General features: G+C 36.3%; 1 protein-coding gene across 2 annotated transcripts; it reads right to left on the reverse strand.

Moving 5' to 3' along the window:
- Positions 1-512: 512 nt before the first annotated feature.
- On the reverse strand, positions 513-26,262 carry sec24d (SEC24 homolog D, COPII coat complex component). 2 transcript variants are annotated; one of them, XM_065288917.1, is made up of 23 exons: positions 26,133-26,262; positions 24,852-25,054; positions 24,561-24,657; positions 23,332-23,579; positions 23,008-23,241; positions 22,706-22,845; positions 22,511-22,622; positions 22,287-22,414; positions 19,161-19,299; positions 18,230-18,345; positions 16,477-16,601; positions 13,589-13,780; positions 13,387-13,480; positions 12,560-12,676; positions 12,155-12,325; positions 11,960-12,056; positions 10,486-10,631; positions 10,266-10,404; positions 9,579-9,697; positions 8,319-8,498; positions 8,035-8,226; positions 4,693-4,785; positions 513-1,763 (listed from the first exon to the last, which is right to left on the reverse strand). In XM_065288917.1, the coding sequence occupies exons 2-23, from the start codon at positions 25,003-25,005 to the stop codon at positions 1,623-1,625; spliced, it is 3,174 nt and encodes a 1,057-aa protein (XP_065144989.1). In that variant the 5' UTR covers positions 25,006-25,054; positions 26,133-26,262; the 3' UTR covers positions 513-1,622. The 2 variants fall into 2 exon arrangements, with proteins under 2 accessions (XP_065144989.1, XP_065144990.1); XM_065288918.1 differs by having other exon boundaries at positions 24,852-25,048; positions 26,133-26,239.
- Positions 26,263-26,457: the final 195 nt, after the last annotated feature.

Below are 26,457 nucleotides of genomic sequence, written 5' to 3' on the forward strand. Positions count from 1 at the left end.
TTTGTCAATGCTCATCCCAAATATCAAAAATGGCTTATCTTAACACTGGATGTAGTCTCTTTTAAATTCAATTGTGTTGCAACATTGGATACAATTCTTTGTTAGTCCTTTTCTGACAAAGCATTTCAAGTGTTAAAAATCCTTAATGATGTTGAAATTTCATATTTACAAAAATGCCACACTTTGCAAACCATGTAGGAACCCGACAGCTGCATGTTTAGTGAGTTAAGAAGGCATCATAGTGTTAGCAAATGGCCCTTTAGTGATGGGTAGAGATGACTGGAGCAGATCTAGTGCTCAGTGTGCACATCTCACGCAAGATGACTGCAGTTTGTAAAATAAGTCAATAAACCGTTCAGAATGTATATTGTATGTGTCTTACTGCTTCTTTGTATCTCATTTCATTGATTGTCTGTCTGACGCCTAAACTAATGAAGTGTGTGTTAAAGTAATGACTGTTTAAAGCTGATGGTAGTGTTGAATTGCCTACAGAATGCAACAAGACAAATATACAAGGTTAATATGGCTACATCTTTATTCCAAAACAGCTGTATAAAGACATTGAATTGAAATGTACTTCGGCTTCCAAAACTGTATTAGTTTCTTTTACCACATGTCTATTTAGATTCAAAGCACAGATTCAGAGCAGGTATAAAGACTAGTCGCACACCTGAGATATATTTGCAGGCTGAAGATTTTACAATTAATCTGAAAACTGTAATAAAATATACAGTATCTGTTCAGAGATGCACAATTAAAAGTCAGAAAAATAAGGCAAAGTTAACACAACTGCCACACTGGAAATGTTTCAGGAAATAAAACTGTATACTGTAATATTAGGAATAACAAATAATGACTAAAAATAAAATAAATGGATATTAAACCTTTAATCAACATCCGTTATTCAATTGTGTCTTAAGTAAATACCATTTGTATTAATGTATTTCTATGAACACTGAAAAAATTGTTGTAATTTACTGTAGATGATTATGGATAGCATTGAAATTATAAACTGTAAGTATAAATATCCTAATGAACCAGAAACATACAAACAAACAAAATGATGCTCAAAATCACATCCAGTTCAAAATTAAAACAAAGACTGTATCGATTTCTTGAATAGATTGATAATGTAGATTTTTGTAGTCAATATTGGCTAAAAACCACTTGGGCGTTTGCTTCATACACTAACTAGGTTTTAGATTTATGTGATGTCTATTCCTAAAGTCATACAAATAAAAAACAAAAGACCGGATATTGTACTGTATTGTTTTAGTCGCAAAGATGTCATCTATTAATTTAATAGACACTGCACAGATTTGCATCTGAAGTATTACGAGCCAGTTATATTGTGTAAGCTAATTTTGTTTTAAAGAAATCTTTCACTTTGACAGACCTTGAAATTGGGGACACGATTTAAGAAAGTTAAAGTATGGAGCTTAGCTATACTGTACGTCCTCAGAACAGAGAGCTATGGCACAAATGAATTGTGACCCCTGTTTACTAACAAACCCGATGTGAAATACTGAGGCCTAAAGTGCAATGTATACACACTCAACTACAGGAAACATTTTGGTCATATATTATAGGCAGCTTTTTGAATGAGTGTGCACACGCGTGTGTTAAGTAAGTAGTTGTCTGACTTCGCGGTGGACATAGCACAGAAAGTCCATGTAAGATGCCCCTCCGTGAAGACCCTTATCCTCCACCAGGTGCTGGCGAAACAACATCTCTCCTCGGTCTTTCTGCTTCACTATCAGCAGCTGCACATAGAGAACGACACAAAATAAATATGCAGTAGTAAAATAAATATAGCACTTGAATTTGTTCTGTAGCAATAATGTAGCTCAACAGAAGCAAGAAAAAAATTACAATTCAGTATTCAAACAGATCTACACATACTGTAGAAAGAAGACTTATCAAATGCAAATATTGCAATGATGTCATTTTGTAAAAGTCAACATTTCGTTAATGCAAATCAATAAGAAATTAAATATTAAACATTTCCAAGTTAACAAATAACGAAATTATCCAGCATTAAAAGTGTGTGAATGGAGTATTCTTGTTAATGCTGCCACCCAAACTTGTCGCCTCTCTATTAACATCTCGGTTTGAACCATAAAATGGCAAGTTATTTTACATAATTACAGTGGCGGCTCGTGACTGCTCATCCGTGGGGCGCAAATTGAAAATAAGTGTTCAGGGTGTTTTGTGTGTTGTTCGCATTATCAAAATATGTGTTTGTTGCGTTATGTGAACCATGTGCATCACGTGTTTTGTCAAAATAAGTGCCTGCTGCACAGGCATCAAAACCGTTTATGATAAAAGAGACGCTCACGTTCACAAAATACACGCAAGATACTCCCTTAACAGTAAACTTTACGCATGAGATTATGTGAGTATCTGGCAAGCGCAAGCGTCTCCTTTATCATAAACCATTTAGACGCGTCTGCAGCAGGCACTTATTTTGACAAGACACGTGATGTACATAGGATCACTCGATGCGCAGAACACATATTTTGAAATTACGAACCACACACATGACGGGCTACAGTGGTGTAGTCTAGATTTTTGTAGTGAGTATACTGTGATTTTTCCCTCTCACCCTTATGCTCACTCGTCCTAGCGTGACACCTCATAAGCACCACCACACTCACAGATGCATACAGTAAAGATATTCATGTAACTTAGAGCATTCTGAAAGTGTACTCATAAACACATAAACTGAATGTGTTATCAACATGTCAGTTTATTATAAGAAAAAAAAGACTTTAGAGCCAATGGGTTTACAGCTTGGGAAACTGGACTGATTTTTAGACTGGTTTAGTGTTAATCAACATCTAACTCAGGAACAAAAGTTACTTAACTGTTAATTAAAATTAAATAAACTGTTTACAATCTTCAATCCGTGGCAAACACATGCATTGAAGGAGAAAAAAATATTCACTCTTTCAATAGATATTATCTTACAACTATATGTTTTTAATTAATACACATTTATGATGACCATGAATTAACTATAATTTGCATAGTCGTTGATATTAAAGCTTATTTTTTTTGCATATAATATAAGCATTGTCTAAAAATGAAAACAGGCTTATACTTAATTATTATTACAAGACCATCCTGTAGCCTAAAATTTGCAAGTCTAAACTGAACATCAACGCAGACATGAATTTCCTCACAGAAGTTTAAGATCATATACATCTTGTCAAGATGATCTTGAACGCAGATATATAAATGAACACAGAGAAGGAAAGTTTAACACTGTGAAGCACAAGCAAACATGCAGAGGAACTGAAGGCAGCTAAAAACCATCAGGATATTATCACGGGCTTATTTTATTGCATTTGGAGCCTTACCTCCAGATAAAGTAATAAACGGGACTGATGATTTAAATGTTGTACTCACATGTGCGTTGTAAGCTCTATGGATTTTATGTTGCAGCACTGCTTCACTCGTTCACTTCTCAGTGTCGCGTGAGCAGCTACACTCCAGGTTCGACTTCATTTGGCGCTAAGCAGACCTCTTGGTGATGTCAAAGTACCGCGAGAGCGATTCAAAGCAGATTTCTCCATGTGATAACTGGAGTCGCTCTCGCGGTGCTTTGCTGTCACTTCCCTGTGGCGTCACACCAGTCTGCTCCCCAGTCATTTTCGCGTCACTATAGTAATTTGATTTCATAGAAATTCATACGCCGATCGGATCGCGCAGTTCGGCAGGAAATATATAGCCTAATATGTATTTCAACCCGCTAAAGTGGCAAGTGTAGCATGCTAATGATCAGTGCTTCACATCTATATTATGACTAAAAGTTTAAAAATATGTCACAAAACCATGCTGTTACGCATCCTTGCGCTATTTTTAGTGGGTATACGGAAATCCTTGACCATTTCTAGTGGGTATACGGCGTATACCTGCGTATCACGTAGACTACACCACTGACGGGCTACATATATGTTGTGACGAATTTCGCATCAAGCGCCCTCGAAAAAGAAGTCACCGGCTGCACTGATTAATAATCTTTTTGCATTTGGAGAATACATTGTATGGGTCAAAATTTAGATTTTTTTTAATGCCAAAAATTATTAGTATATTGTGTAAAGATCATGTTTCATTGTACATTTTCTACTGTAAATATATATATATATATATATATATATATATATATATATATATATATATATATATATATATATATATATATATATATAAAAATGTACATTAGTAATATGTGTTGCTAAAGACTTCATTTGGACAACTTTAAAGACGATTTTTTTCAGTATTTGGATTTTTTGCACCCTCAGATTCCAGATATAAAATATTGTATCTCGGCAAAATATTGTCCTATCCTAACAAACCATACATCAATGGAAAGCTTATTTATTCAGTTTTCAAAAACAATGACCCTCATGAATAGTTTTGTGGTCCAGGGTCAAAAATGATAAATTATTATTATTATAAGCAAACCGCTGCAAATCGGGATATGGCAAAATGCCGGGTATGGCCGTTTTAAACACTGACTTTCATGTTTACTTGCTTAATAACTGATTTTAATTAATTACAGAAGATAATATCAACACAGTGCTACATTGCAAACTGTGTAAAAATATGCAACAGACCCATTAATAACCTAAAAATATATATATAAATTGAGAAAAGAGAGAATATAAAAGTTTTAGTGAGTTGTACCTTCATGGATTTGGCCCTCTGCTGTGAAATGCTGGAGATGATGGAATGAAGCTTCCTGGAATGAGGATTATCCAGCACAGGTAATGATGTCTGCTGTAAGACAATTACACATCGGATGTCATCACCGGGAATCTGATGTTTATGAAAGGAACTCAAGAAACAGTTGCTTGCTTGATTAAAACAACATGAGGACTGAGATCAACGGTGCGTAGAGGAAAACTCTTGTTGTTTTGAACCAAAATGCTTAAAGTATGCAATAAACTTTCTTCGCGACAACCACTTTTGTTAAAAAAAAATGCATTTATAGAAACAGTATAGCACTCTGGTCCAAAACTCTGAGACCAATAGTGAATAGAATAAATAGTTTTTCTTTAATTGAGTAGAAACGTCTTAATTACAAAAACATAATTTTTTGCACATCTGTTGATTTTTTTGACAGTTCCTAAGAGCATCCTACACTTCTGAAAAAGATACAAAGCTGTCACTGGGGTGGTAATCTTTCAAAAAGTGAATATTAATACATCAAAGGTACATACTGGTACCAAATGTATACATATATGTACCTTAATGGCGCATATAAGAACCTTTTCAAAGGGTACTGCCTAGGGCTGCCTAATGATTAGTCACGACTATTCGTTTGCAGAAAAAAGTTTTTGTTTACATAATTATTATACACAGTCATAGTTATATATTATTTATATATAAATATAAACAGATGTATGTATATTTTTAAGTAAAAAATATATTATATAATAAATATTTATATTAATATATGATATAAATTATATGTAAAATACAAATGTTTATACATATGCAAATATTTCTTAAATATATACATGCATGTGTGTGCATTTATTTATACATAATTATTATACACATTACACACACATTTATTATGTAAACAAAACCTTTTATTCTGCAAACGGTTAGGCAGCTCTACTGCCCCAGTGACAGCTTTTGTACATTTTTTCTCTGTCTTTCAATGAAATTTGTAGTTAATAGGATCAATGCCACAAAGTAAACCTGCTTAAATTTTAATGACCCAAAGATCTAAATTAGTGCAGAATCTTGTATGTATTATCATTACTTGACTATTTGATTTTTTTTATTTAAAAAGATTTATTGCTGGAGTTAAAGGTGCAATGTGGAACGTTTAGCGGCATCTAGTGGTGAGACTGTGAATTGCAACCAGCGGCTCAGTCCACAACTCACCGCTCCTTTTTGAAATGCAAAGTGAAGCTATGTTAGTTGCGATGGGACATATATGTGACCCGTCACGGAAACCAGGGACTCAAGTCGGCAGCACAAGTTTCGAGAAAATGAGAAACAAAGTTTTTTTTCCGAAATTTGTGATTTTCGTTTTATTGCAGAATCTGTTAGTTGAGATCACGAAGAAGCCTCTCCATGTTTGAGATAGCAGTTTTTGTATATTTAAAAGCGTACATTTTGCGTTTGAAATAGGCTTGTTTTTCCGGAGATTCTAGCATGCAGCGGGGGGGCGTCATTATCTGTGTGTATATTTACATACTGTATAAGCTTGTGTTTTCGCCTCCGCCCCCAAAGGGAACAGCGTGACTACTAAATAAGGATAGTTCGCCCAAAAATGAAAATAATGTAATTAATGACTCACCCTTATGTCGTTCTAAACTCGGAAGACCTCCGTTCATCTTCGGAACACAGTTTAAGATGTTTTATCGTTAGATTTAGTCCGAGAGCTTTCCCCTTCATTGAAAATCTATGTATGGTTTCCATGTCCAGAAAGTTAATAAAAACATCATCAAAGTAGTCCATGTGACATCAGTGGGTCAGGAAGATTGTGTTGATGCATCGAAAATACAGTTTGGTCCAAAAATAGCAGAATTACGACTTTATTCAGCATTGTCTTCTCTTCCGGCTCGAGCGTGAAGTCACGTGACTGTAGTGACGCGCTGCCCTGTTCCTCAGATATGTTTGCTAAGTTTTTTTTTTTTTTTTAAACTTATAGCCTGCGTCTCCCCAGACTGTAAAGCTCGGGCGCACAAAACAAAAGAAAAATAAAAGAAGCTGGGGCGGAACAAATAACAGTCAGCCGCATCGTACGTCAGCCGCGTCACTGACTTTATGCGGCGCCGCAGTCGGATGACGTCAAAGTACCGCGAGAGCTCTTTAAGAAATCTTACGGAGTAGTTAAATTCGACTCGCTCTCGCGGTACTTTGACGTCATCTGTATGTCAGTTCTTGCAGCGCAGCATGAGTCCAAACACACAGAAGTTACACAGATATAGTTGTATTCTTCATATAATTGGCTACATGTTTTGTCTATCAATATTTTCCATGAAGTCATTGGCTGATGGAGGAACGAGCGAGCCATTGGTAACCTCTCTAAAGGATGTCACGTTTTCGACGGCGCTGTTTGGATGATCTATTATACTACTTCCCTATTTTAAATACAAACTTTGAAGGCGGGTTCATGTGTTTAACGGAGTGTAAGCTCATATACCCTTACATGTTACGATTTAAATAATCTTCAGATTATATATTATATTGTATTACCAGACATTCATGCGAAATCTGATGTAAACAATCTATATTTCACGGATTATACGCATTTGTGGACAAATATGGTCATTGGATAATCTGAAACAGACTGGATTCGACTTGTGATCCCCACAAAGGTAAAAGAGTCATGTTTATTTTTGCGGGTTGTCATTTGGTCATAAAATACTACATATGATGCTAGAACATCTCAAAAAGGGTTTTACAAGGGGGCATGGCTTAGCTAAATGAGATGTAAATGAGCCCTATTGTCTCCCCCAGCTGAAAAGAAGAGTCCCTTTCGTCTCGATTTTCTCGGTTTGAGTATTTCTGAGTTCCTATATTCAAATGGCCACAACTTCTCCAAATCTTATCAGATTTCCATGTGTTACACATCGTTGGAAAGCTTAGAAACTGCACTTTCAGAATCTGTGAATAACTCAAAATGCCCAGATCCGACTTGTGTCCCTACTTTCCGTGACTGGTCACATATGTCATCGTTTGAGACAACGTAGTGACAAAATGCACTCTATATAATAATTTGTCCGTTTAGGGCTCCCGTAGAAACATGGTGGCGCTAAATGGTGACTTCCATGTAAGGGGACCCGCAGTGTGTAGATAAAAAAGGCTCATACTGAAGTACAATACAATTAATTTTGTAAGGTCTTTATACACCACTGATAATATATTTATGTATATGATATTGCATTTCTGTCAAAAGATCCTTCTGAAAATTACACATTGCACCTTTAAATGAACAAAATCTCAAATTGCATCAATACTCCGATTCATTTCCATTTTTTTAGTTCAAAAGAAATGTGTTCATACCCCTTCTGTGTTGAGATGGGCGAGAGAGGGCACGTTGAAGAGGTTCTGGATCAGGTCAAGTGGACAGGCCTGCCCCAACCAGAGGAACATATAGAGCCCGTTCTCCAGCAGGAACGCTCCTGTCTCACTGAGGCGCTCCTCCGAACAGCGTACAGCTTCTGGTACAGACTCACTGCTCACATCCATATTGTGCTGATACGGCCAGAGAAGATATGAAGTGTAAACTGCAGCGTTCAGGGTTTTACGTTATTGATAAAATAAAATGCATGTCATGTTTCACACACCAGTGGGATGAGTCGAGGGTACAGCAGGATCTGAGTCTCCTCGACACCCATAGCCATAACCATGAGGCTGTGAAAGGCCCTGTCGTCTGTGGGGAGCTCGCTGCTGCTTACTAAAGATGGAGTTTTTAACAGACTGTTCATGTAGACAGGAAACACCTTCATTGCATCAGGCAAGATTAGCTTCAAGAGAAAAATAAAGAAAAGCAGCAAGTTATACAATAAGTTAGTATATTAAGTAAAGATCATGGTTCATGAAAACATTTTGTAATTTTCCTACCATAAATATATAAAAAAATGTATTTATCATAAGAAATACGTGTTGCTAAGGACTTCATTTGGACAACTTTAAAGGCGATTTTCTCAATATTTTTATGTTTTTGCACCCTCAGATTTTTTAAATAGTTGAATATCTGCAAATACTCTCCAATCCTAACAAACCATAAATCAAAGCATATTTATTCAGCTTTCAGATGATGTATAAATCTCAACTTCAAAACATTTACCCTTATTACTGGTATTATGGTCCAGGGTCATATATGGCTCAAAACACAATACTGATCCAAAATCACATCCCACACTTTTAGTTAAAATACCTATTAAAGGCGGGGTGCGTGATTTTTGAAAACCGCTTTGGAAAAGGGAGTCGAGCCGACTACCAAAACACACTTGTAGGCCATCAGCAGTAAAGGGCGTGTCTACTAACCGGCATCGTTGCCTGGGTTGCGTATGTGTGGGGCGGGTCTATCAAAAGAAGGTCCAGATTCTATTTGGGTAGGGGCGTGTTTGTTTAGGTGATTTCAAATGTCAACATTGGAGATCATGCACCCTGCCTTTAACAAGTAAATACGTCAGGGTCTATATTACAATAGGAGAGCAACAAATGAGATATCACCCATTTATGATGGCGAAAACAAGAGTTTGTCCATTTGGAAAAAGCACCAAATTTAGGGGTCAAATTAAGTGTGCATGCTAACAACACTCGACAATTTTTTTTCTTATTTAACATTTATGTAAGAGAATTTAGAATTTAAAGAATGAATATGGGAATGTTTCAAAAATAAAAAAGTCTGTGAAAGTACTGTCTGTGATACTCCTTCAACGTCCATGTTACCGACAGACCTAGATCAGCATTGTGTTACGATCCATCCATATATATTTATAAACTAAACTAAATCCACAAAAATGACAAAACCAGAATAAAGTTTAACCCCTTATACTCTTACTGTAGTAGAAAATAGCGGTGTGAAGATTGTGACAAACCTGGCTGGCTGCTGAAGGACTGGCACAGTTTTTCCTATAGCAGGCCAGCATATGACCTGTCTGGTTAACCAGGATTTCCCTCACTGTCTTCAGTGGCTGGTTAAGCATGGCCCGATATGCTAAAAAAAACAACATGGTCAAATTTAGAAAGTGCATTATAAAAAGTGAGTGCATGCTTATAATGAATCAATTGCACCATTCACAGTTTTGTTTAAGTCCATGTGCTGTCTGCAATGTTTTAGCACCTGATTCACTACATTAACTATGCAAATCAGGTCATAAACACGGCCAAATAAATCTGCAAAGTGAAATTCACCACCTCGCAGGCCGTTTCTGAGTACTCGCTTGTGAAGCTGTTTAAATGTGATGCTTGCTTATATTAAAATATTAAGAGTAAAAATTATACTGTATAACCAATATACGTTTAACAATCTTTCTGATCGTTTATCATTTATGCATTTGGCTGATGCTTTTATTCAAAGTGACTTACAGTGCATTACAAGGTATACATTTTTATCAGTATGTGACTTTGACTTAGTGTAGAAGAATTAAAATCATTCAGTGATTGCAAACACCTGCCATGTGCAAACTGTGATTTTATGATTTTTGAATAATTTCTGTTTATGGTGTTTTTTGCTTTACTGGTTTTCATTTGTTAAGATTTCAAAAAGTCACAAAGGCAGTCACCTGACTTGGCAAAAAAGTTGATGAGGGCATCTGTCTCGCAGCTTTTGTAAAGTTCAGACAGCTGCGAGCTGCAGTTCAGATTGAGGTTGTGGATTCGCAGGCGTCTCTGTCCGCCGACGGTGGTGTAAAGCAAAGCACACTGAAAAACAAGACGGTTCTTCTGGTCAGTAATTGTTTGACATTCATTCTTAGGTCTCTCAAAGCTCATATGTAGACCTACCTGTATAACAGCTCCAGATTCCTCGCTGAGTGTGTCGTCGTGCTTAAACTCAACAGTCACGGCCTTGTCACAATCCACAGCGGCCATTTCCACATCTGTGGTGTTGTTCATGTAGAGAGCACCAAAGAAATCTGTGGCCCTGAAGCCTTGAATGAGAAAAGCAAATGTAAATGTTGTGCTGATGTTTTAAAGAGCAGGTGCATAAGAGTCATATCATATTTGTTTAATACAATTTAAATGTTTAGATATATTTATTATGATTTGTTTATTTATATGTAATACTATTTTCAATTGTGGTTAATTTGTTCTAAACCGTAAGAATACAAAATAAAAGTTTGTTTTTGCATAATATGTGTGTGTAATTATTTTGCATATATAAATACAAACATATGCATGTATGTACTTAAGAAACATTTACATGTATATATATATTTTTTTTTTGTATTATATATTTTATATTATATATACATTTTAAAAAGTATTCATAAACAAAATTTTTCTTAAATTTATACATGTATGTGTGTATTTATATATAGGCCTACATAATAATTACAATAAATACACAAATATATTATGCAAACAAAAACGTTTATTTCGCGATTAATAAACGCGATTAATCTTTTGACAGCCCTAATTTTTTCACAAATAATATTGCAGTGATAGGAAACTGTAAAAACAGGTTCAACACTGGTTCAACTTATGAAAGCAAGTTACTTTAAAATTTTGAGCTGATTTTACAAAAAATATATAAGTTGAATATAAAAATATAGTTGAATTAACTCTTAAAACTTTTAAAATCTTAAGACAACCAAGTAACTTAATTTTTATGCAGCACACCAGTGACACCTAGTGGCCATGTTGGTAAATCTACTAAAAGTGTTTAAAAAACTTTGTCATTTTAACTCGAAATTTGGATTAAATGTAGTTGAGGCTTTATTTATTTTTTTTAGCATTCTTGGTGTAAAACATTTTCATTTTTATAGTTTTCTAAATATAGAATATATGCTTTATATCATTTTTTTTCCCTTAAACTGCTATAACTGCTATATTCTATTTAATATTAATAACTTGAGACACTTCATTTAAAAACTTGATTTGCTTCAAGACCAAAGAGTGTCAGAGTTATATTGATTTATTCATTACCTTTTTATTTTGACAGAAATGGGTTAATATAGCTTAATCGATCATATATCAGAAAAAATATTAAATACAAATTCAACTTAACAGATGACATGTAATAAGTTTATAACTTCCTGAATACAATTTCTAAAGTATTTAGTGGCGGCCGGTGTCTTCTTTTTTTGAGGGCGCTTGATGCGAAGTTCGTCACAACATGTATGTAGCCCGTCATGTGTATGGTTCCTTTTTTCAAAATATGTGTTCTGTGCACCGCCACTGAAAGTATTAAACATATTTCGGGATGCTAAAAAGTGGCTAGCTTGGTAAAGGTAAAAAAAATTTAGAAGGTTATTACCTGTGCCAGTACGGACACGCATAATGGCATCAAATCCAATAGATTTCTCAACATCTCTCTTAAGATCACTGAGAAAATGCTGACCGTCAACCTCCACCTAAAAAACAAAAACAATGCTTTACCACAAGAGGGCAGTAACATACTACTGACATATGACATTTAAACTTACTAAAACTGAAATGCCCTTGCATGTACCTGAAAGTTGCTGTATTTGTAGACCGAGCCTCCAGTATGTGTGGGCACATCACCCATGGTGGCCATATCAACGTACTGATTAGGAAAGATGAAGAGGTCGACACAACAGCCCTGTGCTACACAATCTTTAGTCAGTTGCTCATACACTCCACGCTGGGGCTGAAACAGAATCTGACAACACACAACTAAACCATTAATCACACTCACAACAACATAAACATAAAAGCTGTAGGCTATGCATTAAAAATATCCTCTGTTGTTTCATGAAATAATTGTATCCATAATGTTATACAGTACTGCTTAGTTGAATTATTACCAGTTTTTAATTGTAGTCTTACCAATCAACACCTGGTTACATTGTTTAGTGCAAATGCATGAGATTTTATAAAAGAAAGGAATTTTCACCTTCTCCTTTTCCGTGCCAACTAGTTTTCTGTCATCTCTGTTTTTGAGTTTTCCAGGAGCTTCGGCAGTCGGCATGGAGGAGTGGAAGATGAAGAGTTTCCCACTGCATTCAGCCGCCTAACCAAATAAACAGAAATTACATGTAGGGCATTAAAGCCTAAAAACTTTGCTATCGGGAGAAAACCTTGGATATTCATATTCTGTGAGAGTTTTGTTTCAATTTTTTAATAAATCATTAATATTGGTCACCTTTACTGTACATCTGTCTGTGGGTTTTGCAAATATTTTACCAATGAAAAGAGTGTTGGATCCTCAAAAAAAGTGCTATGTAAACCCCATTTATCCACGGTAAGGATTTTTTTTTTACTTTTTTTTTACATTTTTACAATCATCCCCCACATAGACTGAACTTTAAAGTAACAGTTCACCCAAAATATTTTTTCATTCACCCTCATGTCATTCCAAACATGATGATTTAATATAAAACAGATTTTGATGCACATTTGAAATGACATGAGAATGAGTAAATGGCAACAGAATTTAATTTTGGGGGGAACTGTCTCTTTAAGGTCGGGGGCACTTTTGGTCATTAAAACATGAAAAGAAATGAGTCACTTTGAAACAACCGCATGTTTATCAAACAAAGATTGCTGGTGACATGTGATCTTGAAACAAACTTTTGTTCAACTTTGTACAAAACGACAGAAGCATGGGGCTAAATAAGCAAGCACCCTCGGAAAAGGGAACGAGCAGATGGACTGACGCAAATGTCATGTAGATGAAGACACTGTTTGGTAAATAATTCAGCCTTTCAGATTTGTATTTACCTTTAGTGCATCCACCCCAGCTTGAATGACAGGTGCAAAAACAGTCTCACTCTCACTGGTATCCGCAAACATATCCGGGATTTGATCTAGAAGACTATCGGGAAATGATACAGGACTTTATTTAATACAATACCAACCAGCTAAACAAAAATCTAGATCATAAGGTTGAAGTAATGAAGAAAAGTATAATTTATGAACCTACTTGTTGATAACTCCCCGGGATTCCTGGAAGTTGACTAGGAATCCGTCGAGAAGTGGTACAAACATTTCGGCTACATCTGAGACCACCATCATCTGTGGCTGGGCCAGAGCGCTCTTCACATTGTAGAAGTGCAGAATCTTGTTATAGGTGACAAAGCCCACTTTGATGGCCGAACTATCTGCTCCATCCTCTCTGTAGGAACAAATAAGAAACATACAGTTTTGTTTTGCATCTTTTTGCTATCGCTTATCGGGCATTTTCCCTCAAACTTACATAGATGTCCTAAAGGAGGTGTAGTTCAAATTAGTTTCACTAACATATGACAACCAGAAACTGTCTAAATATGTATTTTCTATCATCTATTGGTACCACATAATAAACATCTTTAATGAAATATGTGTGCTAAAAATGTAACTTAATAAAGTTGTATTTGTTAATATTTCCATTAGCTAACATGAAATAACAATGAAGAATATTTTGATACTACTTAAGCATTTAATAAATACTACAATATTTATTAATCACAGTTAATGTTTATTTTAGTATGTACTAATAAATATTTAATATCAAAAGTTGTAACCGCTAAAGGTGCAATGTGGGACTTTTAAAAGGATCTTTTGACAGAATTACTATATTATGAGTGGTGTATACAAACCTTACATAATGAACTGTATTGTTTTTATTACCTTAGAATGAGACATTTTTATCTACATACACCATGGGTCTCTTTAAATTGAAGTCACCATCATGTTTCTACAGTAGCCCTAAACGGACAAACTTTTCTATAGAGCGTGTTTCATCCCTAAGTTGGTCACAATCTCACCACTAGATGCCGCTAAAACCTACATTACACCTTTAAAGGCGGGGTGCATGATTTTAGAAAAACACTTTGGAAAAGGGAATCGGGAGGAGTACCAAAACACACTTGTAGCCAATCAGCAGTAAGGTGTGTGTCTACTAAATGACATTGTTGCCTGGGTTGCGTATGTGGGGCGGGTCTATCAAAAGAAGGTCCAAATTCTATAGGAGTGGGGCGTGTTAGTTTAGGTGATTTCAAATGTCAACATTTCAGAGATCATGCACCCCACCTTTAACATAGTTAGTGCACAATGAACTAACACAAACAATTGTATTGGCATTAACTAACATTAATAAAGATAAATAGTTGCTGAAAACTGTATTGGTCATTGTAATTTCATGTTAGCAAATGCAAAAGTTTTTTTACGCAGTGACATTCATGCATGAATTAAATGGTAAAAAGGTTTTGGGGTCGTGGCTACTTTCCAAAAGAGATGCATACACTTATACCAGAGTACCATGTACAGTAGCAGCTCATACTGTAGCTGCAGTTCATCTATGCTGAGCAATAAATAAAAGCATATTGACACCCGTATCGGTGCTTTGTAGCTTTCTCTGGCTACATTTGCAGGACTGTTAAGCATGGTAATGGTGTGAATCACCAAGTCCATTTATGCCAAGCCTGTCATTAAACTGGAGTGAAACCATTTCTTCTCTAACAGGACATATCAACTCTGGTCCAATGTGGTTTTCATTAACTGAGCAAAGCCAGGAACAGAGGAGAGAAATCAGATATAATACCGCAGGCTTATTTGGAGTGCACTACCGAGCTGTTTGGAGAGTGAGGTCAGCTTCCAAATAAATAAGGAGACATACCCTTAGGAGCTATAGGGGAGGAGAGGTAAAAAGTTTAGAAGGGTGAAAAAAATCCGAAATGGACACGTTCCCCAGAGGTGAATCGAAAGTTCACCTTTCAGATGGCAGCCAGCCAAACAAACAGAATAATTGGAGCCATGTGCACTAAGGAATATTTAAATTCTTGGATACGTTGCATGACCAGAGATGCTGAACCCTTTCTTTCTCAACCCCCACTATACTCTTGACTCCTAGAGGCAGGCATTTTCAAATGATAAGATATTGGATTTTTTTTTTTTCATAATTTATTCTCTTGCTCTTCTGTTACCATACTTGGCAGAGGATTCAGGTTCATTTCAGACATTCCAGTCTGATAGTAGCTGAGATAAATGCGTGTTGAACCTGAGAAGAGCCGACAGAATATACGGGGGTTTAACTTTACAGACCCTTAGAACAAAACAACTGAAGTGGGCAACAGCCTGAGATGAAGGGTAAAAATAATCATAAATATACCTTCACTCATAACTACTTCACGTTTTACTTTTATGCATTTGGCTTTTTTTTCAAAGCAACTTACAGTGCATTTAAAGTATACATTTTATCAGTATGTGTGTTCCCTGTAAATCAAACCCATAACCTTTGCATTGCTAATAAAAAGCTCTCCCAACCAGAGCTACAAAAATTTACAGTTTCTATTGCAGATTTGCGCAAAACTTACGGTTTTTCTCTTGCGATGATTCATTTCATACATCACGCCGACTGATGTTGGTATGTTTTACTAATATCACATTCACCGCACTAAGCATTATTTTTAACCGAAGGAAACGTAAGAGTATTATCCAAACATTAATGCCAAGGAAAGCCCCTTATATTAAGGAGCGTCATTGTAGGTATAGGTGTTTCTTGGAGGTAATAGTACATTATTTTAAATTAAATCTTATACTTGTGCAGACACGTATTGAGGTGTTTCTATGAGGTTTTAGTATGTACCGCATCATCTTCAAATAATAATTATGTGACCTATTGCATCAGGTGACCTGAAAATGCAAATTTTGCGAAATACATTTTTTAAGTTTTGCCTAAAAACCGCCTCATGCAAGTGTAAAAACTTTTTTGCGATACATGGGAGTCTTTGCACAATTGACGTGTTTCCATTGGCCATATTTTTGATTCGCAATGTCAATTTGCGCTATTTAAAGGATAATGGAAACGCAGCTAGTGACTACTTTACTTACTTGGGAAGTCGGTCAAGCAATGTCTTCAACTCTTGACATATTAGTCTGACGAGTCCACTTTTGATGTTGGTGTAGGAGACATCGATCATGAAGATGTAGGCAGGAGGATTAGGGGGCTTATTGTTCTTAAAGAAAGAAAAAAACATCATAAAATTATAAATGATGGTTCATACTTCAAATTTAATGTGTGATGTTTCTCACTGTTCAACTGCTCATGATTTTGAATTATCAGTAATGCTTTTGTGCTTTATGTTTTAGTTTAGGCTTCTGTGGCATTTCCACTTTATTTTGATGATAATGATCTAATAGCATTTTGTTTAACTTTAAAAAAATCATTCACTGAAGAACATAGTCTGTACTGTATACAATTTACATTAAAGACAATTATGTAAAACACCTCACCATGAGAAATAGTAAAAAAAAGAGAGAAATACATCAAAATATCAAAAACAATGAGAAGGAAAATCAATGCAAAGTTTTGTATTTCTAAAAATGAATAAACTGCATATTAATAAAATAAAGAGAAATGGGAGAGCTCAGATCAGGGATTATGGTGTCAGGCTGAAATCTGACTGCAGCCAAAAATGTGCCAGCAGTCTCTTTAATCTGATAACTGAAATGAATGAACAGATCTCGACCATTTGACCTGTGAGAATGTAAGCAAGTTCACTTTTAGTAAAAATGTACATTTGAAAATGTAAAAAGTTTAAAGTGTAAAAGTGAGTACTTTGAGTACAGGTCTTTATTTTGAAGATATTCCCAAAGTTTAATTGTGTATTCCTAAATAAATAGGATGTGATTTGACTGCCAAGCGAGAAATTTTCCTCACATGCTCGATAGGGCATTCTGACCCCGTTAAGACAAGCCAAATTCAAGTCCTTTATAATATACACGCTTTCTATTCGTTACATTCCATTTGGAGACGTTTGGATTTACATAACATATCCGCTATTATTAATAAACATTGCTGATATAATAAAATCACACTGTTACAAATATACACTCATAATTCAATATCTGAAAGATATGCGAGCCAAATAAAATATAAATCAACCTCCTGTTATCTTTTTTATTTTCAAACAGGGTCTCACTGTTTAAGACTAGATGTGCAACAGTCGAAAATAGTCCCCTTAGTTACTTTCAATGGCAGGGGACTATTTTGGGGCAGTGCGTAATATCACTACGCCTCCTGCAGCCATGTTACAGCAGCAAAGTCCTTGATTATTACGCCAGAATAAGATTATAGTTCCTAGACATATCTGCCTCGAAAATCACAACCTTTAATTTTCCGTCGGTCTTAGTACACGATGTAACTACAAAAGAGTCAAGTTTTAAATAGGAAAAATATCGAACCTCTTCGCTTATTTTTTTTTGTGCGATGCTAATGGTCTAATCAGATTCAATGGATTATGCTAAGCTACGCTAAAAGTGCTAGCGCCAGACCTGGAGAGCAGCTGAATGGATTCCAAAACTGTAAAAATCAAATGTTTAACTCTAGAGGAGCTGGAAAATTAGCATATTTCCAAAAAAAGTTGAGTGTCCCTTTAAACTTAGAATTAAACAAAACATATAAAATTATACAAAATATAGTGTTCTTGTTAAGTAGCCTTATTTTCTGAGGTTTAATTGCACAGAGTTTATGAAGGTATTTTTAAAAAATGTCATAAAACTGGGGCCCCCTTGGCACCATCTCATGCCCCCCCCAAGGGGGGCCCACCCTCCAGTTTGAGATCCACTGGTACAGTATAGTTACCTTGCAGTAATCCATTGTGGCAATAAACTCATAAGAGCCCAAAGAAAGTTCTGGTCTCTCATATAAATCCATTCTTCTCCCCATATGGTCCAGATGCTGGAAATACTGCACTGGAACTAAGATGTGAAAATACATTTATAGCTTTTAATGCAAATAATTGTCATATTTTTACAGAATACATATTGTTATGCAGTTTATGCTTTGGTCAAATAATTTATTCTTTCAAGTTTTTTTCTTTTTCTAAAAACACTGTTAGTGTGTATTGTTAACTCTTTCCCCGCCATTGACGAGATATCTCGTCAATTAAGAGAAAACGCTTCCCCGCCAATGACGAGATTTTCCGTCTTTCCGCAATACCGCTATTATCCACCAGGTGGCGCCCTTCCGCAACTTTTTAAAACCGGAAGTATTGCCCTATGGCAAGCTGCTGCATGTCCGTGTCTGTTTTAAAGATCGCTCTGGATAAGATCTCCATGAAAAGTCAGTCACAAAAATTGAATTATTTTTGCTTTTTGCTCAAAATATGGTGTTTTTGCAAAAACCTACCCATATTCAAAAGCTGAACCACTAAAGGTAGGATGAAACGGTTTTTTTTTGTTTTTTTTGAAAGCAGAGGGTCTGTTCTTTCATTTGGTGTATTGTATGTTTATTTATTTAAAGAAGAACATTTTCTGGAAGGCATTAAACTTTGGTGAAAATCATGAAAAACGCTGGCGCTGGCTGGCAACTTTTTTTTAAAACGCTGGCGGTGAAAGAGTTAATATTTTTTATAGCATTACTGTTTTCCAGCATGTTTTAATAAATTTTAGTTAAATGCACATTTCTTTGTCTTAAGTAAAACTGACAAACAAATGCCCTTCAAGAACAAACCATTATATTTTATATACCATCAGTGTATGAATAATATAGTCCCAGCAGTCTTAGTACCAACCTTCATTAACACAGCTGCAGAAGGCACACTGGTATCGTCGTCCTCCATCAATAAACTGCATGTAAGGGCACATGTAAGCCTTACAGCGATTGCAGCGGATGGGTCCAGCCTCACCATGATTTACAACATACAGAGGTGTCTAGAGTATAAGCAGGTCATAAAGAATTCAAGTTATTTGTGTACATTACATACATATTCAGTGACTGAAGACAAACAAACACATCATACAGATCGGTAAATCTGACCCTTTAATAGGTGTTTGATAATGCACAAAACATTCTAATGAATGTAAGCAAGAGATCAGTCATCGGCTCATAGATTCTGTAATATGAAATCTGAAAACAAAATACTGTGCCTTTAAAAATGGACAATTTTTTTTACAAAATATCTGACATGTTCCTTGGAGACTGAACTTATACGATGAGTCTCTCACAAGAATACTAACACTAACATTTCCTAATAAGGCCCTGAAGCTTAATGGTGTTGGGTAAGAAGACAAATAAAAGATTCCAGTCTGAGTTAAACAAATCTAGAAGGCTTCAAAGCCGCTATTACGCTAGCAAAATAATAAACTGTGAGGACATAAAACAAATGAAATCATTTTTCAAAAACAGTCCAAAAGAAAAGTAATAGACAACAGTGGAAACCCGTGTATTCTTAAAGGGACGGTTCACACAGAAATAACACGCATTTACTCCAGAAAATATTGTCCTAAGCTGTCACTGAGGCAGCACCCTTTAACAAGTTCCTAATATTTACCAATTAGGTACAGATATGTATACATTTGCTACCAATATGTATCTTACATAGGTACTCATATGAACTGTTTGTTAATATGTACCTATTAGGTACTAATATGAACTCTAATTACGTGCAAACTTGTACAAAGGGTACCGCCCCAGTGACAGCTAGCTTATAAGGGCCATTTTTAACCATTTTCCATTCTGACAGCATACACAAAAGGAGATAAGGCATGAATGTTTGTGACTGACTTTATATTAATTGTTGGCTTATCTCTTAAAGGTACACTCCACGTTTTTTTGAAAATAAGCTCATTTTTGTTACGGCAGCAAAGTCCTTGATTATTCTGCCAGAATGAGAGTATAGTCCTAACCATATTATCTGCCTAGAAAATCACAACTTTTAATTTTCCATCGGTCTTAGTAAACAATGTAACTACAGAAGAGTCCAGTTTTAAATAGGAAAAATATCCAAACTCTTTGGTTATTTTTGAGCATGATGCTAATGGTCTAATCGGATTCAATGGATTATGCTAAGCTGTGCTAAAAGTGGTACCGCCAGACCCGGAGATCGGCTGAATGGATTCCAAAACGGTAAAAATCAAGTTTAACTCTAGGGGAGCTGGAAAATGAGTATATATTAAAAAAAAGTGGAGTCTCCCTTTAATCTCTCAAACTAGATTTACATAAGTTCTTTAAGCCTTGAATTACTACATTAAACTATAACTGCTTTCCCAACACATAGAACATTTTGAGTAAAGGTATACTAAATATTTTTTAGGATGAATCACTAATGTTGTTGTATTCCATTGCATACTTGCACCCAATTGCTGCAATATTGTATTGCAAGTTGTTTAAAGAATTAGTCAATTTTCTTTAAAAAAAATCCAGATAATTTACTCACCACCATGTCATCCGAAATGTTGATGTCTTTCTTTGTTCAGTCGAGAAAAAATTATGTTTTTTGAGGAAAACATTCCAGGATTTTTTTTTTTTTCATTTTAATGTCTTCAATGGACACCAACACTTAAAGGACAAGTTCGGTATTTTACACTTAAAGCCCTGTTTTCAGATTGTTTATGGTGAAATAGAACGGTTTTGACTAAAATGTCGACATATGTGGCTGCCCTGAGAATTTCCGCGTGTTTGTGTTTCATCTCACACCTCTACAATGGGTTTAATGGTGCACTGGAACAATCCTTCCTAAAATGCATTAAACTTTCGTTTACAATGACGTGAAACTCACCGAGTGGTTATGGGTGTTCACTGATATGCTCACACAAAAATCGCTGCAAAAGATGCTTTCCAACAGCTGTTTTAGCATTCGTTGTTAACTTGTGGACCTATTTTTCCAAACGCCTCACACCCGTATATTCTTCCGCTTAGAGCTTGAATAATAAACACTCCAGCCCAGGTGATGGCGATAATCCGCCATTGCCAATTGCAAGAATAGAAACAAAGTTCCCAGCGCGGAGTAATACCGTACCTCACAGCACATCTAATACAAGTCAATGGAGTTGGACAAAAACTACAATAAAACCTGTTGGAAAGCATCTTTTGCAGCGATTTTTGTGTGAGCATATCAGTGAACACCCCTGACCACTCAGTGAGTTTCACGTCTTTGTAAACGAAAGTTTAATGCATTTTAGGAAGGATTGTTCCAGTGCACCATTAAACCCATTGTAGAGGTGGGAGGTGAAACACAAACACCACAAAATTCTCGGGGCAGCCGCATATGTCAAAATTTCAGTCAAAACCGTTCTATTTCATCATAAACAATCTGAAAACAGGGCTTTAAGTGTAAAATACCGGATTTGTCCTTTAACAGTTTTAATGCAGTTAATAATTGCAGTTTCAAAGGACTCTAAACGATCCCAAACGAGGCATAAGGGTCTTATCTAGCGAAAAGATTCTCGTTTTTGGCAAGAAAAACTAAAAATATGCACTTTTAAACCACAACTTCTCATCTTTCTCCAGTCCTGTGATGCGCCAGCACGACCTAAAAGTGCATATTTTTTATTTTTCTTGCGAAAGATGACAGTGGTTTCGCTAGATAAGACCATTATGCCTCGTTTGAGATTGTTAAGAACCCTTTGAAACTGCAATTTTAAACTGGATTAAAACTAATAAGTGTTGGGGTCCATTAAAATCAATTAAAATGAGAAAAATCCTGGAATGTTTTCCTCAAAAAACCTAGTTTCTTCTTGACTGAACAAAGAAAGACATCAACATTTTGGATGACATGGTGGTGAGTAAATTATCTGGATTTAGTTTCAAGAAAATGGACTATAAGACAAAATATCTGGTAAATTAACATAAATATGATGCATCACAAAAAAAATAGGTGAAACACAAAAAATAAGACTGCAGAGAAAATGTTGCATACCTCATTTTTGGGCACAGTGGCAAATGGTTTGATTATGGTTGCCAAAGGCACTTTGCACTGCTTTGCGAGATCAGCCGTGCAGGGTAAGGAATATGTTGTGCACCGCATGAACCTTGGGCTGGCATTCCCTAAAAAAAAAAAGACAGAAAATAGACAGTTTACTCTATCATGTTTCATGATCGCTGGACTGAAGTGTGGAATGCAAAGTCAGTTCTCATGCTTACCTTGATCCTGTACCGTAAAATTGGTGGTGACCAGTGGGGGCACCTGCCCTCTGATGTTTGTGGCATACACCTGACCTCCTCTCTTAGCCTGGTCATCTTGAATCACTTGAGTCTGCAAACAAAAAAGTAAATGCATCTTGCAATGTGCACAAATAAAAAGTTTGCTTTAAAATACAGCATTTTTTCTGCTATTACCGTGCTTGGAATAGAGTCAGGGTCCAGCTTCTTCTGAGGAGGGCCTGCCATTTGGGATGGACCTCCATGAAAGCCTCCTGGGAAAGCACCTGTCTGTGGGCCTGCCATCTGTGGTCCCGCCATTTGTCCACCATATGGGCCTGCACGCATACATGCATACAATGTCTATTTGATTTTCACAAAATACTGTACGCCACTTAAAAACTTGAAGTGTGTCACACTACAAGCTCACCAAACTGATTAATAGCAGTTTTAAAGATTACTTAAACAAGTTTGCCCCAGCAAAATCCTCCCAAAATTACCTGGTTGCTGTGGATAGCTTTGGGGTCCAAGTGGTTGTTGGTGGCCACCTCCACCCAGGGAGACACCTGGACCAGGTGGGCCAGCCATTCCCATTGGAGGTGATCCCATTGCTGCTTGCTGTTGTCCTGGTGGAGACAGTGGAGGATGTCCCATTGCTGGTGGTGGAGATGTTTGAAATTGTAGTGGTGCTGCTGAGCTGGAGGGGGACTGGGGGACGTGCATAGGTCTTTGGGCTAAAGAGCATGTTGGACACAGACAGGCTTAGTTGAACCCTTTTTAAAGAACATCGATAAATTATAGAGAAGAACATTTTTAAATCTTACCGTATCCTGCAATGTTCATAGCACTCATTTGATTGGTCATCTGTTGAGTTGGAGGTGGGCCCTGTGCCATAGAACTCATCTGATTAGTCATCTGTTGAGTTGGAGGTGGGCCTTGTGCCATAGGACTTATCTGATTGGTCAACTGTTGATTTGGAGGTGGGCCTTGTGCCATGCTGTGATAAACATTGTGAGGAGCCTGCCCATAAGGAGACATGGAAGGGGCTGATGCAGAAGGAGGAGGTGAAAAGCTGATAGGGAGAAACGATGGTGTCAAAAATATTAACATCTATGCATTTTGCTTATAAATAATTTTTTATTAAAGGATTAGTCAATTTAGTCAAAAAAAATCCAGATAATTAACTCACCACCATGTCATCTAAAATGTTGATGTCTTTCTTTGTTCAGTCGAGAAGAAATTATGTTTTTTGAGGAAAACATTTCAGGATTTTTCTCATTTTAATGGACTTTAATGGACACCAACACGTATCAGATTTAATGCAGTTTAAACTTGCTGTTTCAACGGAGTTTCAAAGGACTCTAAATGATTCCAAACAAGGCATAAGGGTCTTATCTAGCGAAACGATCGTTATTTTTGACAAGAAAAATAAAAAATATGCACTTTTAAACCACAACTTCTTGTCTATCTCCGGTCAAGTGATGCGCCAGCGCGACCTCACGTAATTGCGTAATGCCGTGGAAAGGTACATATATGAAACGCACATTTGCGGACCATTTTAAACAATAAACTGACACAAAGACATTAATTATTATCATTCCACATACAACAACGTCGGAACAATCCTCTTTCTCCACGCTTGTAAACACTGGGGTGTAGTTTCGATACGTCATCCGTGACCTCTTGACGTGATGAAGTATTGCGTGAGGTGACCAGAGATAGACGAGAAGTTTTGGTTTAAAAGTGCATATTTTTTTTTTTCTTGCCAAAAATGACAATCGTTTTTACTAGATAAGACCCTTATGCCTCGTTTGGGATCGTTTAGAGTCCTTTGAAACTCTGTTAAAAAAAACGGTTTGAGTTAAGTGTTGGGGTCCATTAAAGTCCATTAAAATGAGAAAAATCCTGGAATGTTTTCCTCAAAAAAACATAATTTCTTCTCGACTGAACAAAGAAAGACATCAACATTTTGGATGACATGGGGGTAAGTAAATTATCTGTATTTTTTTTTTTTTTTAAATGGACTAATCCTTTAAGCAGAAGTAGGATTTACCTGTGGGCTCCATTCTGTTGAATGCTAGCTCCATAATGATTGGATGCCGGTGGTGGAGGCATTCCAGAAGGGGAAGAGGGAGGTTGTTTCAGCATGCCTGAAAAACAACATTACTTTTACATAGTATAAGTGTAATAAAACAAACCAGACACTACAGAGACCTTTATTTTTCTTTATATGAAGAATAGAAATACTAAAAGTTCTCATCTCAATGGTACTTCTGTATCATAAAGACAGGATCAGACCTGTGAAACAGTGACCAGTAAAAAGAAAACAAAAGAAGCAATTTACCTGTAGGAGGTGCAGAATATGCCTGTGGTTGAGATCCATAGGCCCCATAATGGGACTGAGGTGGAGGGTTTCCAAAACCAGTAGAGTATCCCCCCATTCCAGCCTGGGCCTGGGAGTATGGAGGGGTAGCAACATAACCCTGCTGACTCATCATGCCGTTAGGATTTTTTCATTCCAATCAGAACCAAAAAGTTGACCTGTAACTGGCAAAATTCAATACGTAAGACCGTAGATAATGTTTGCAAAACATAACATGTTTGAATTTTTTTTTTTTTTTTTTGCAGTTTGGTTACTATGTTACACCACCTGTTGCATATTTACCCCAAAATGGTAACAGCTGACTGAATGAAAGCAAGAAATAGTTTATTACAATGCTTGAGGTTTTCTGTAAAATTTACCTCATACCTTTAGCTCAACCCTATACGTGTGATCAGGAACTTTGTCACTAAACTGTTTATAGATAAGAGATGTTTATGACAATGCAGTCTGCCAAGAATAATTTTCACTACAGGAAGACAGAATGCAAACAAAAAAGAAAATGCAATTCTGGTTTCATTATTGCATTCAAAAAAGAATGAAAGAAAGAAAGAAAGAAAGGCAAACTTAAAAAAAACTAAAATTATTGATATAATATATAAATTAATTTAGTTTGTTTTAACTAAAACTTTATATTGTAATAATCTAAACATTGGACTGCTCTTAATCTTTAATGTTTATAACGAGTGACCTGTAAAGATCTGAGGCATCATATTTTCTCCAGGAAAGGCCTTTGGTAACGCTGCTCAGGGTATAAGATCATGCAATATGTCTCGTTTATATTATGCACAACACAACTTTCAATTCATTATAACGAAGCTGCTTCAATGATACAGTGATGTTCTCCGTGTGGATGTACAGGATATACACAGTGATTATCAAACAGACACTGCCCTGTACTGCCACGTCAAATACCGTTATGACGGAGACCTTTAATGTTTCAAGGCACAACAGCTGACATAACTGAATAAAGTCCATCCAGTAAGATATCCAGCACATGCAAACAATACACAAGGGTCGACACACAGATAAGGGCACGGGTCCAGTGTCAGTCGATTGATATAAAGTAACATTTTCTGTTACAGTACAGACGGAATCTGTCACATAACGTCAACTTTCCATTTCTCAAAAATATAATGAACAACGCGTCGAGAATAAAGTCAATATTAGGGTATGTACCCTTGTAAATCTGTCATGTGTTAATGTTACTAATACATAGTGATAATAATAATAATACAGACTTACTGTAAAGAAAATGATGAGCCGCTCGTTCCGTACTGCTGATGTTGAATTGCGTGCCGAGAGTGCCACGTCAAACTCCAGCACAGCGCCGGGTGTATGCGTCACACGGCTGCAGCCTCTGCGCATGCGCGTGACGCTGGGAACCACTACACGTCAGCAGGGATGCGTATGTGCGTATCAAACGCCATTCTGTTCATTCTGGCCTTGAAGAGAACAGCAACTTCATCTGAAATACATATAAAGTTTTCTTGATTCGTTATGGGAGCTTACTAAATAAATAAAGAGCGACGGGGGTAAACAAAAAGCAGTTAATGCAGTCTAATAAGCC

Source organism: Paramisgurnus dabryanus, chromosome 2 (genome assembly GCF_030506205.2).
Source record: "Paramisgurnus dabryanus chromosome 2, PD_genome_1.1, whole genome shotgun sequence".
NCBI lineage: Eukaryota > Metazoa > Chordata > Actinopteri > Cypriniformes > Cobitidae > Paramisgurnus > Paramisgurnus dabryanus.

What these genes read in the sequence shown, in the direction of transcription:
- sec24d (XM_065288917.1), bottom strand. Translation starts at nt 25,005, where the DNA reads ATGATGAGTCAGCAGGGTTATGTTGCTACCCCTCCATACTCCCAGGCC. An exon ending in CCACAATGGATTACTGCAAG is followed by an intron (nt 16,602 to 18,229) that starts GTAACTATACTG and finishes TCTTTCTTTAAG; the next exon opens with AACAATAAGCCCCCTAATCC. An exon ending in CTGGGGTGGATGCACTAAAG is followed by an intron (nt 12,677 to 13,386) that starts GTAAATACAAAT and finishes TTATTTGGTTAG; the next exon opens with GCGGCTGAATGCAGTGGGAA.